The sequence below is a fragment of the Nyctibius grandis genome, chromosome 5, assembly GCF_013368605.1.
Source record: "Nyctibius grandis isolate bNycGra1 chromosome 5, bNycGra1.pri, whole genome shotgun sequence".
Taxonomy (NCBI): domain Eukaryota; kingdom Metazoa; phylum Chordata; class Aves; order Nyctibiiformes; family Nyctibiidae; genus Nyctibius; species Nyctibius grandis.
This window is the reverse complement of record NC_090662.1, coordinates 77,770,541-77,784,388: the sequence shown is the minus strand read 5'-3', so window position 1 is coordinate 77,784,388 and position 13,848 is coordinate 77,770,541. Positions and strand designations below refer to the sequence as shown.

The window sequence follows — 13,848 nt, the reverse complement described above, 5'->3', positions numbered from 1 at the left end:
ATACAAATGTGAGAAAGAGAAGTGTCGTGAGCTGAGCACAGAAAGTTAGAGAACAGAAAAATCGATGTTTTCTTATTCTGTTAAAAGTGCTTTGGAGCCTGTGAATTGCAGGTGTCATTTGGTGGGTGGATGGAGACCAAGACTGGTTGGGTGAGAGTCCGAGCATCCATCTGGCGACGGGTTGAAGTCTGCCCTTATTGATTAATGGATAGAGATGGTCTTTCAGGCTGGTGAGCCAAAGGTGGTAGCTGTATGTTTCTTTATGAGTCTGACTCTCCCCTTCAGGTTGCAGGCTTGAGGCATAACTGAATTAAGAGACTGAGATGTTTTTAAATCAAGCAATACACTACTAAGAGGCTAACAAAGGACTCTAAATGCACACACAACTATAAAGCTGCTAATTACCATTCTCAAGTCTTATGAATCACACCCAACTACTATTGAATTACAATTCTATCTCCTTTCCCTTACCACTATAAGTCTATCCCTCCTTTTCCACTCTCACACACTAAGTCTTTCAGACAAAGACATGATGGAGGCTCCAGCAGACTGTCCAATAGGGGTCCTTCCAGCATCGTTGTGGACTTGGATTCAAAGGTCAGCTTCATCACCATCTGTAGGTGTCCACACTCCTACTGACAAAAAATCCTGTCCTCCTTTATTCTGTACCTGGTTTTATATCTTATCTCCCAGTTTTATATTTCTGGATGCATCTTTTCACCACCCTTGCACCTCTCTTTCTCCATCCAAACTCCTCTCAAATAAACAGTCTGTCACCAGTTACTTTTTTTGCTAGTTGGTCCCATTTCTGCTGCATCCATACCCAAGTTTTTCAGTACTGTTACTTAGGCAGTCTTGACTTTGTATGGTATTACTTATATGGTTGCCTGGGTACAGCTGACTTTGGAAGACTTTGCACCCTAAAACTCCCCTACCAGTATCCAGTTCATGCTGACATCATATTGTTTACCATATACACTCATATCCTGGTTTCGTGGGGATAAAATTATAGAATAAATTTTCTGTTACATTTTGTTTTAGTTTGTGGCCAGCTGTGGTATGGTGATCAAGGCCATTAGCAGTGAAAGCCAGGGCAGCTGACCCAGGCTGGCCAACAGGTGTATTTTATAACATTAACGTCAGGTTCACTGTAAATGGGAAAGCTTGATGGGGGTGGCTGGGGTTCTTTGTTCTGTTATCTTCTCAATGGTTGCTATTTCTAGGAGGGACTTGCCACCACTCTGTGGACTAAGTATAAATTTGTGTCTTTTGAATTAGTGTTGATATTGGTTTTCTTATTTTATTAAATCTGTTTAAATTTCAACCCACAAGTCTCCCTCCTTTTCCCAATTCCCTTTCTTGATTGGGGAGGGGACACTGGGTGATAGAACAACTGGTTATTCTTTAGCTCTGGGTGTGGGCTAAATGAAGACAACTTGCTAAGACAAATAATTTTATTTTAGTTTTGACTCTTCTCCCTAATTCTAATTAAGCACAAGCAGTTTCTTATCTTGTGCACAGTCTGCATACCACAGCACTAGAGTAACATGTTTTTCACATTCTGGTTTTGGTGCTCATGCAGCCTTGTTGTCCTTGAACTGTTTTAACCACTTTTCTTATTCCCAGCAGAGGCCTTACCTAGTTATGAGTCTTGGTGCTCCATCAGGACCTCCTGCTTGCACCTTACCATTCTGTAGTACTGTCTACAGAAAGCTATATGGCCTAAAGATGTTAACTTTACAGGCTGTGTAGTTTGTGGCAGATCTTTAAGCATTGGGTGTTTGGGGTTTTTTTTGTCCCTAGGGAATCTGGAAAATTGATGGGCTGCCTCTACCAAATATGGCAGAACAGGTAGAAACTTAATGTAAAGATGGGTTGTACTTCCCTCAGTTAAATATATAGTCAGGATGTATAGTGTGGTGTGTTCTGCTTGTTTCTTCTCCACTCCTTCAGCCACGATTTTTCACTGGTAGATTAAAGCATTAAAGTCATTTATAACCTCATAGGACTAGGGCCAAGGACACAGGCTCATTAACGGTAATCTCTACTCAGACAGATGGGGAGACTTTTGTGTACAAACAACTTTTTGTTGTTCAACCTAGTTGAAAACATTGCTAATTCTGGTGACACATGGGCAAGTGATTTGTTACATCTGACACATAATTAGCCCAATTGCTCATTTTTCTGCCTTGTATGAACTGAGTAGCATAAAGCTAATTGATGAAATCTAGATCTAGAAGCCAAGGGCAGGAAACATCAATGCCATTTCAGCTTACATGAATTCTCCTCTTTGGTCTCCATTGGAAGGAGTAAGACCTGAAAATATACTTGCAGAGAAAAGTAACTTTTTTATTAATAGATGTACAGTATTTGGGGTATTTTGTGAGTGAGATGAAGACTGCATGTCAGTGTGAAAGAGGTCTTGAGTCACAGGTCCTCTGATCAGACAGATATAACGTTATGGCTTTAGCTGGAACAATTGTGTGCCAGAGGTGGTAAGTCAGGCTTGTGATGGTTGATTACTCTTCAACAGTCTCCGAGAGATGCCAGAGTGAGCTAAAACCTGAGCCTGGCTTAAGGACACTTAATATGGCTTTCCTGATCCTCTTTAAAATGTGTGTATGTTTCCTTCCATATTAAAATATCTGGATTTCTCTAACATTAAAAAAGAAAAGAAAAAAGAAAGAGAAACTCCTACCTGACTGCAAACAAAACTTATTCTTATCTTTTACTGCCTTAAAAAGGAGAAGTCTTGCAGGGTGCATAAAACATCGTCTGGCTTGTCCCTTACCATCAGCCCTGTCAGAGCATTCTAGTCAGGTACAACTGCAGCATCAGGGTAGGGAGAAAATTTTCACATGGTGTAACTGAGCCATCTGTGGCAACGCTCTGATCTTTGTACCAGGAAGCGAGCAACATCTGCTCCTTGTAGAAGTGTTACTATCACAAGCTGATGTTAAATGGCCCTCCTAACAGCAGGTACCTTTATTCTGAAACAAGACTACGCCTCCTGTTGACGAGACCAAAGCTAATGGAAAAGGGAGTACATACGCCAGAAGGCTGGTGTGGACTTCATGGGCCAAATTTGCCTTTTCCTTCCATCAGGGTAATTTGATACAGTTCAGTACTGCTTATATTTTACTTAAACCCATGCCAGGAAGAGGTGAATTTTTAGAATGCTTGTTATGGGCAGAACTAATTGATCCAAGCACTGTCAAAAGAAGTCTTACATACAGAAAGTGGTCCATACAGAAAGTGGGAGAGGGACTTCTTACAAGGGCATGTAGTGACAGGACAAGGGATAATGGTTTTAAACTGAAAGAGGGTAGATTTAATTTAGATATTAGGAAGAAATTCTTTACTGTGAAGGTAGTGAGACACTGGAACAGGTTGCCCAGAGAAGTTGTGGATACCCCCTTCCTGGCAGTGTTTAAGGCCAGATTGATTGAGGCTTTGAGCAACCTGGTCTAGTGGAAAAGTGTCCCTGCCTGTGGCAGGGGGGTTGGAACTAGATGATCTTTAAGGTCCCTTCCAACCTAAACCATTCTATGATTCTATATTTTGTATAACATGCAAAGAGGTTGGGTTCAGAAGGTCAGAGCTGTGAATCCAGCTGTCAGGCTTGCATGTGGGCTTCTGCAACCATTTCTGAAGGATTTACAGGGATTCTTCTGAGAACTGTCTGTAATCAGAGGCATTAATTATAGCTGGTCTCCGGTAAGAGCAGTACTTGGAGAGCCACACTGCGTTGTAAGTAGCTGGACACTATTTGGACAGATGGTTCTATCTTCTTAAAGAAGTTTTAAATTTCCTAAGCTGAAGGCTTCTTGGATGGAAATCAAGGATTACTTGTAACTCTACTTCCTTGCTTGCTTGGAATAGTGACACTACAGAAAAATGGTTTGTAATGGTTAAGTCATCCTTTCTTAGATGTTTTCTTAGAATTGCACCTGTTTTCTTCACTGGACTCAGTCTCCAAGTGCCTTCACTTCTTGTAGTGTAGCTCTTCCTATCAGTCTTATAGATGGCATTATCTTCTGATCATCTCCCAGTAATTTTCCAGTTTATTTACTTACTATGTGTGCTGAACGTAGCCTTACTATGAGAATATGATTATAGTTAAGTGACAGCAAGGAAAGGAAGCAGATGATTGACAGGCTGAGGTATCTGGGCTGATTGCTTTTCTTTTAAGCACCAATCAAAAAATTATGTTGTCAGGATGAACATAAGTAAAATGTGTGTGGAATGGCATAAGAAGGCCTAAATGTTTGTATCAGACGTGAACGCAAAAGAAAAATGATGAAATAAGAAATAGTCCTAGGTAGATGCAAAACTTCATGTTTAAATGATTGTACTGTTTGACGAGGTTTATAAATTGAATGTTCTTGGGATGGATTTCAGGCACCGAGACCAGCTGTCATGAAATGGCTTGCACTCATGCCATTAAACTTTCTTACCTTCCAGAACACCATGGCCACATATAGGATATCTGTCAGGAAAAGCCCCTGGCCCAGGCTAACTCCTCACTTGTGACCAGGGACTTGCTTATCTTTCTTGTAGTTTGTTCAGGCCAAAATTGTGCTAATATCCTTCTAACAGTGAACTAATATAGATGATTGAGTTCCAGTGCCCAGGGCATAACCTGGCACAGGTTAACTTACAAGTATAGATATTTCCACAGAATTCATTGTCTCTCTTGGGTGGTGGGGGTTCAGCACAAGGCTCTTACCATTTGCTGACTGCCTGTTCCTCTCATCACAGAATCTTCTAGCGTGGTTCATGCTAGAAGTGTGAACTTCTGTACTCATTTCTGAACTACTGTATGAATTTCCCAGATGTTCAGCTCTCTACGCTTGAGTCCCATCTCACTACAATGTTTAAAAAAATCCTTTTTTTTATTTGAGTAGCTTTAAATATTTGATGCATTTGTCTTAATTTGTTCAACTTCTTTGTGACATCAAAGGATTTTTTCCTCCCTTCCACTTTTAAGCAAGGTGAACTTTGGTGCCCACATTATCTGTGATCCTCTTCATGATGGCATTTTCTCCTGTATGCCTCAGGAAGAGTTCAAGGATCTTAAAGGAGTATGGAAGTGCAGGACATCCACCCTATGTTGCCACAACTGCTGCAGTCATTCCTTTGGAAGAGCTCTTTGGAGGGGCTCAAGTTCAGAGTGGAGTACCTCAAGACGCTCTCAGATATACTTACAGGAGCCATAGGGCCCAGATGCATCCACGGAGTTGTCCTTGAAACAAAATTTTGAATTGCATACCACCGCTGTGTATTATACAGGTTATGTGCTACCTGCCTCAGCTGTGTCTGTGTGACAGCCAATGTGCCTGGTTATCCTCTTTTGAAACAGCACTGTAGCAGAAGTACCCTTAGGGTCTGGCTGAGATAAGGTTGCCTGAATGTCTCTAGTCTTGAGGATCCCTTGGTGACTTTTTGGCAGAGCTCTGTTTTCACTAAAAAGTGAGACTGTGAGTTGCTGCATGGTCTAACATAACAGAGACACCACCAGGCACATCCCAAGACTTCTGCAGGGCTCAGTTCCAGCCATCAGAGGATATGATCATTTGTATAAACAAGGACTGCTATGCAGAGCTAGCGCTGATTGTGTTGTGCTGGGTCAGCTGTTTTGCAGCTGGCTGAGGATGCCATTATGCTATATTTAGTCTGTGATGGCTACCTCTTTTTCACTTCATTCAGTCCTGTGAAGCTTCACAGCTGAGAGTGACTCTTCTGCAGCCAGGACTGAATCTCACTCATTTCCAGGGCTGCACTGTCTTCTTCCCTTATGTGTGATCTAATGAGCCAGGCATACCTGGTCAGACAGATGTGTAGTTCTGGGTAGCTCTGTCTGGCCTGTCTCTCCCTACTAAGGCTCTGTGTGAAAGGGAATCTTATCTGAAAGCACACTTTGCAGCTGCTGCCTACATGTGGTCCCTCACTTCCACAAAACCCCACTCCATACCATCTGCATGACTATACACATGAAACTTACATTTTCAGAGGGGAGGAACCTCAGAATTCTGCACCTGTAATCTGTAACATGTTTTAACGTAATTGTAAGTGAGAATGCATTCAAGATCACACTGTCTAGCTGCTATACCAATCTCCATGGACTCCTAAAAATCAGCCTGATTTTTGTTAGGTACTTTCAAATGGGAAACTATTTTTTGGTCACTTTCGAGGTCCCTTCCAATCCCTAACATTCTGTGATTCTTTAAATGTCTTTAAAGTCTTTCCTGGTCATTTCTTTAAATGTCTCCAAGAAGTAGGCACCTGTGTTTGGCACAGCCTTTACTCCTGGCTGGTTAGCCTTTGGGGGACTCAGCAAACGCTCCTGAAGTTCTGGATGCCCAAGCAAATCTGGAGTGAAACTTCAAAGATCTGTAATTAAGGCAACAGGTATGGAAAAGCAGATTCAGATCCTGTGTCTGGATAACTCTGTACTTATTAACATTTCCAAGTACATACAGCGATTCTCTAAGTAGTCAGCAGTGAATTCTGCATGGCAGGAATTGAGGAGGGGGAAATGGACAGGACTCTGGTTGTAGCCAACTGCTCCTGCTGTCCTTTGGCAACTGGCTCCCCTTGCACCTATGCCCACATTGGGGCATGGCTATGGAGGAGGGATGAGAAGGAAAACAGTTCTGGAAAATGCATGGGAAGAAAGATGTTAAATGGTTCCTTGTAGGAAAACCTCCAAGTGTTACTATCCTCTTTCCCTGCACTTGAATTCTTCCCCTGTTTTAAATGTCAAGCATACCATCAAGTGCTGATAGTGATAGCTGTCTAACTAACTACCACACAGAGGCACAAGAAACGTCTGTGATGAATGTGACACAGCTCCATATTCTGTCTGTGACTTGTCCACCCACCTATATGATGGTACTAGAGACCAGAGAAAGCTTTTCCATGTCTGTCAAATCCATAATGCTCCTGTCTACAACACTTGTCTCTGAAAGAGCTCCTTTTACGTTCCAGATTAACTGACACATAACCCGAGTATTCTTGTTAGAAAACAGCAGGCTTTGTCAGCAGCCAATTTTCAAGGAAATTGGCTGTTTAAAACCACATCCTAAGCAGCTGGCTATACATATTAGCCTTAGCTGACCTATATTGAAATGTACTGTCTGTTATCTCCTTGTTTCTGTAGTCTTTAAATAATCAGCTGTTTTGTTTACTAGATGTTGGCCATGGGTACTATATTTCCACTACATTAGCTCTACTCAGGGGAAAGTAATAGCTTTAGATTGAAGCATAAGCCATTTGTTTTCCTATAATGAGGAACACTCTGCTGCATGCTTTCTAACTGATTAGATGAATTATGCTTTATTTGCCTTCAGAAGAACCATACTTTAAAGCAACTTTTCTGAAGAGGAAATGAGGCAGAGAGCGCACAAGGGAGGAAAAGTGTCTATGCCCATTAATGCTGCCTGAACTGCTTTTTCACACACTTCTTGACTGAGAAATCCTGATGCTTATTGCTGGAAATGTACCAGGCTAAAAATTAATTGCAGGCTAATTACTGTATGTTAAGAAGCTGCCCAGTTATTTCTCAGATGTGCTACAATGGCAATGCTAAAAGTAGCTGTGTACCTTCCTTCCTTCAAGACTGTATTGAAGGATTTTATCAGTGGCAAACGCAACTGGGATAAGCCCTTTCATCAGAATAAAACTGCAGAGATCAGATATTTTTTAAAGAGCTATTTTCATTACTTTGTTACCTTCAGTAGTTTAGATTTTTCATGGTCACTCATATCTATTTATGATACTGCCATTGAAATCACAGAGGGATGGATATATGCGCCAGGGTGTTACTCTGTGTATCTATATATAGGCTGTTCCTCATCATTTATACACCAACGCTCTGTTTAGAAGAGGGACTTTTAAAAATTATTCCACGCACCCAATGAACACCTTGTTCTTCAAAGGAATTGTTGCCACAGTGTTTTACCCCTTGGCCTGTGTCTTGCTTAAAATAAATTATATTTCCTTTACAGAAGCAATTCATGCTTATGTTCTTCTGAATTATGCTAAGAAATCCCTTCCATTTCTTTATCTGAAAGGACAGAAGCTTTTTCCCCTTTTTTTTTTTAATTGAACTCTCTCAATCTTTATCTTCTCAGTAGTTCCTCATATAAGATGCATTTTGTGGGAATTCTCTGATTTTTCTCCATTTTAAATGTTCTTATACAGTAATGCCTTGCAATGTGCATAGTATAATGTAAATTACTATATTTTCCTAATACTCCTAGAGAAGCCTAATATCCCAGCGCCCATTAAACACACCTGGCCCCACTTTGCACAAGAGAAGACCATTTTTTATTGGTTGTACTGAAAAAAAAAAAGCTGGGAGGGAGAACCGTGAGCACTATCACTCAAGAGGCAGCTTGTTGCAGAAGAGGGCCACAGCAAGTTACAGACTCTGCTGATAACATGATGAAGAGCAGCAGCCCACCTTGACCACGGCTTGTGTTGCTGTGACATGTTTATTCAGCACTTTAGAAGATGAACCCTTTACATCATGGGAGAGCACAAGAAACAGTGTTAGGTAATGTCACTAAGCAAATAGGAGAACTGCTTTCTCTCCTACCTACATTTCTCAATGAAGTGCCATCCCGCATGGTGCCTGTTAGAGTAAGTTGGTTTTTTAGGGGTGAGGGATGATACGTCAAAAAAAAAAAAAGGACTTCCCAGGCCTCTTTGAAAGGCAGTTATAAGACACAGGTCTTACTGAACTCATGCAAGTTCCTTTTTAAAGTAGACTATGGTTTAGGCACTCTACTTTTCATTATTTTGTATTTGCTTCACTGAAAATGTCTCCTGAGGAAGAAGCGAAGCCTTTGGCATTTTACATTGTTCAGTGGTTCCTTTATTTTTCGGCTGCGCTGTTCCATAGATGTGCAATTTGCCATTTCTTTAAGGTTTTTGTGTCTTTGTGGTATGGAAAAATTTCTGATTGAAAGGCTGATGGGCAGAAATCTCTGAACTTTTACATGCTTTAAGGCAAGAGCAGAGAACACTGAGAGTTACAGACGTCCTTTGGGAAGGGAGATCAAAGCTTAAGTGGGCAGGAATAGGGAAAGAGATGCCCCTCAAACGCACTCAAATATAATGTTGGGAGAAATTTTAGAAGTCCTGTGTTCATAATAAGTGCTTGACAATGTAAATTGAAAGCACAGAGATTAGGTTATTATATAAGTGGGAATTGCCTGATCATAACATAAGAAAAAAAATCAGCAAATTTCAGGGTGAAATTCTCACCTCTGTTGAGGGGCAGAACAGCCTATGCAGAACTTGAACCATATTTTGAGGATTAAAATGAGAATAGCAGCTATTAGGTTAATTTATTCTGTTTTGGTCAAGGCAGCAATGTTGTCCCTGGAATGCATTAGGATGCTCAAAAAGATACTGAAAGCAGGATATTTTATTACTGATTTCCCTCAGTTTAATTAATATTGGACATAGCTGATCAACTTGAAATCAAACATCACTATAATTCTCTGGTAATTAATATATCACTTCTGGAGTACTGCAGACTTGGCCAGTGTTTTCACGTGGTTCCAACAGTACAGCACACCAGCCCACTTCTATCCATTGAGTATATTTTGTATTAGCAGACATCTTTTAAAAAGAAAAGACAGAACAATCCTTAGGCCTCACACAGTTACTGGGGATTTATTATATATGCTCTGGGTGAGTTAATCAGAATTTAGAGATGCAATTATTATTTACCTGCAAACTAAGCATCATCTTTAGGTTAAACACTCCTTGAGCTATAGGAAACAGTATAGAATAAGCTGCATCTTCAGATGCCATAAAAGAAGCAGCAGACTGATTAAACAGCTGCTTCTATTATCTGATTTAATGGTGGCAATGAACTGAGTGTTCTTGTGATCCAGAAGGTTTCCAAAGCAGTGTGCTGATTTGTGAGCTTGCATTTAGAAATTGCTTTATCTTTCAGAGAAATGCAGTGAATCACTGGAGGGGGTGAAAAACTACAGCTCTTGAGTGGCATGTGGTAGTAGGCAATACTGAGCAGTAGACACAGAAACCGAAGGGGATATTATCTGCAGTGGGAACATCTGGAGGAGACAGCATGTAGGCAGAATAAAACTGTCCAAAATTGAGCAAGACTGACACTGCAGAAATACTACTCTTCTTTTTGTATACCATGACTGAAATGGAGAAAGGGCTGATTCATTCTTTCTCTGCCTTGGCATTATTTATGCCAGTGTAAAACAAGTATAAAATAACTCTAATTTGGCAGAGTTTTGCACTCTCTTTGCAATAGAACGAACAAATGCAGAATTGTTCTTAAAACTCTTCAAAGATAGCTTTGGCCTTACATGGGTTCTCTGAGAAACCTTTCCATTTTGTGTCTCCTCAGGGTTTGCTCATGTGTGATCTCTCATGCGATGATGCATATTTGGACAGCCACTCTAGCATCTTCTTGTTAGAAGACAAGCTTTTTACAGACATTAATGCTGCTAATACCCGGTTCTTAACATAAGTCATTGGGAATTGAGTTCCTACAGTCCAGCTAGTTCTCACCAACATCTTTGTCTGTGATTAGCGTTCTCTGTCTAGAAATCTATTCTCTGGCCTAGACTACATTGCTGAAATATGCGTGTAGTTAGGTGCAACCAAGAGAAATGAAATGACATTGTTATGTCCTAACTTCTGTTAACTTGCTCAAGTTTCAGGTTTATGAAGGATGTGCAGTTCTGTGTTGAAGAAAAATACATGAAGTCAAGTACAGAGTGTGCTGCATAGTGGGGAAGGCTAATGATTTTCTTATCACTTCTTTATCCCTAAGAACATGAAGGTTTATCTAGATTTGGTTGTCAGATAAGCAGAAAGATGGTAATCACAGAATCACAGAATCACAGAATGTTAGGGATTGGAAGGGACCTCGAAAGATCATCTAGTCCAATCCCCCTGCCGGGGCAGGATTACCTAGATCATATCACACAGGAACGCGTCCAGGCGGGTTTTGAATGTCTCCAGAGAAGGAGACTCCACAACCTCTCTGGGCAGCCTGTTCCAGTGTTCGGTCACCCTCACCGTAAAGAAGTTTTTCCTCATATTTATGTGGAACCTCCTGTGTTCCAGCTTGCACCCATTGCCCCTTGTCGTGTCAAGGGATGTCACTGAGAAGAGCCTGGCTCCATCCTCATGACACTTGCCCTTTACATATTTATAAACATTAATGAGGTCACCCCTCAGTCTCCTCTTCTCCAAGCTAAAGAGACCCAGCTCCCTCAGCCTCTCCTCATAAGAGAGATGTAATCCCTTAGTCAAACAAGAAAATATTGCTATTAGTATCAATTTAATATTTCATATGCCTTTTTCTTTTAATATGTTTAATTTATGTTACACAACTTCTGCTCTTACATAAGCACTGGGCAAATCAAGGACAGAACAATCTCTAGGAAAACAAGAGGCCATGATAGTAAAGAGACTTACAAACTCAGTGTTACTGGTGAGTAAGCTACAGAGTAGAGGAAACAACCAAAAACAGAGAGCTGCTGAGAAGCCAGCTGGCCCATACTTCTGCCCCAAGGTAGGTGCAGCTATTCCCTGCCTTTCCTGGAAATGCTTATCTAGACAGCTCATAAATGCATCCAAAGGCGGTGGCCCACAGCATCCACCAGCAATCCGTCCCAGTACTTAGTCGTTCCTGTCAGTAGGTGAGTTACCTTTGAAGTGTGGTTATCCTTTGAAATCTAGATTATACCTCTTCAGATCCCACAGCCTCTCTATTCTTTCTGCCCTTGTTGTTGTCACTCTGCCACCAAAAGGGAAAAGCTTTTTGGACTTTGCTGTTACTATTATTTCAGTTGAAGCTGCTCAAAGACAACAATACTGGCCAGCAATACAAAACCCTTAGAACAGACACTTCTAAACTCATGATGATTTTTTTCAAATCCTATCCTACTCCAGCAAACTCACATAGTGTTTTGAAATTCAGGCTTCATCTTCTTTACCTGTGAGATTTACCAAATAAAAAGCCTCCAGGTGGAACCTGCGGTAGCTGTCTGCTTTCAGGGCGCAAGTAGAACTTCACCCAGACTTGCTATACTGTTATCAGTGACTCTGAGCTACTCACAGAGTAAAAACAAGAACTGAGGAAACTGCTGTTTTCACACAGGCACTTTTCAGGTGATGACAGTATTGATTTCCTTTTCCTTTCAGAAGGTTTGTGCACAGTTGTCTTGCTGTTCAGAGTACCTGTTATCTCTGGTCTTAGGCAAAGCAGGGTGCCAGATGCTGGTTTTGGACAAGTCATCAAACAGAACAATATATGGAAATGTAGGGATCTTTTTAGTGGAGAGATGCAGAGTCTTGTCATTCTGCAGAAGACTGGGCAGAAAATGTGTATCAGAAAGAGCTATGGATCATAGCCATAGGAAAAAAAAAGGGCTGGAAGACAGCTTGAGAGGCCAGCTAGCTGCACACTTGTCCAGTCATGCAAAATTGCTGGTGGCAGTCAGCAGCTTGAGCAGTATGGGTTATTGAGGTTCCCCATCTTTCCATGCCAAAGGCAGTTACCCACAAGACTCATCTGACATGAACAAAGAGTGACAGTGGGCAAGGAGCAGCATAAGGAAGGGGAGGAGCTGGAATGTGCCCTGCTCCCCTCCTCTCCTGAAATTCTTTGTAGAACCATCAAGAAAATTGCTTTAGTCCAATGCTTCACAGGCTTTCCCACTCCATACTCTGCCCTGCACTTTAGTTCCCGTTACAGTCCTGCAAGCAGCCCTAGAGAGTGGTTGCAGGAGATACGGAGATACAGGAATTTCAGTGGCTGTCGCAGGAAATGAGCGGTGCAGAGGAGATTCATTCATCTCTTCAGGGCAATGCAGTACCTCCTATAATTTTGTTCTGTTTCCCCTGTGATGTTTTCCCATGGGAGGGAACAAGTGAATTAACTCTTTTACCATCTTACCTGTGTCCTCTCTCTGAAAGAACCAGGAATTCTCTTTTGTGCCAATTTAATTGATTGATGTAATCAGACTGGCTACTAATCAAAGTGATCTTAGTAGCCTAATTCTGTACCTGATCTCTCTCTGTTTGTGCTTCAAGGTCTTTGACAGGGTCCGAGAAGATTGCCCTAATTTCCACGAGAAGATTAAGCCTATTAATGCTGAACTCACTCAGCCCAAGCTGGCCATCAGTGCTGAAGATGAGGAGGAGCTTCTGACTCGGGTCAATATTATCTTCCACTGTGCAGCAACAGTTCGCTTTGATGAACCCCTGAAGTATGTCCTGCTTTCTGTATTTGCTAAGCATGATTCAGAATGCACAATAACCCATAAAGTACCATTCAGTGCATCCTTGTATAGCTGCAATAATAATTCTCCATTTATGTTTTCATGCTATATGTGGTTCTCCACTGAATGTGCAATGTAAATGCTCTGAAAATGTCGTGTGCATACGCACATCAAAAGTGAAGTATCTTGGCAGATTTCCATGGGAACAGAAGGAAGTACTGCAAGCTTGGGTTGTAATACAGTAGGGGAGTTAAGTATGACCTAAAATTGGGATAGGGAAAAGTGTGGTTTAGGTCAAGAGGGAAGTGTTTTGGCAGAACTAGCTGGAGACAGCTTGAAGTGAAACTATGTTGTGTCTGTCTCTAAAGCTAGTGTTAGTGGCCTTTTTTATCACTGAGTAACGGAAGAGGGAAATGAGATGTTTAAGAAAATAGCCTATCACAAGATTTAAAATACCCAATGCTTGGTTTAATTAACTGTTTACAATAAATGCTCAGTTTCTGAAGGAGCTCCCTTGGGAGTGCCTGTCCAGGCAGGCTTTCAATTAAGAAAGAACAGCAGA

The 13,848-nt window shown here is 41.3% G+C and overlaps 1 protein-coding gene across 2 annotated transcripts in view; it reads left to right on the top strand.

Annotated features, from left to right (window-relative positions):
* Positions 1-13,848, top strand: part of FAR2 (fatty acyl-CoA reductase 2) — an 85,598-nt gene that overhangs the window by 39,574 nt on the left and 32,176 nt on the right. For both annotated transcript variants that reach the window (XM_068401858.1, XM_068401859.1), the window contains exon 2: positions 13,099-13,274. In XM_068401858.1, the coding sequence (XP_068257959.1) occupies positions 13,099-13,274 (176 nt within the window). The remainder of the gene's footprint in view (positions 1-13,098; positions 13,275-13,848) is intronic.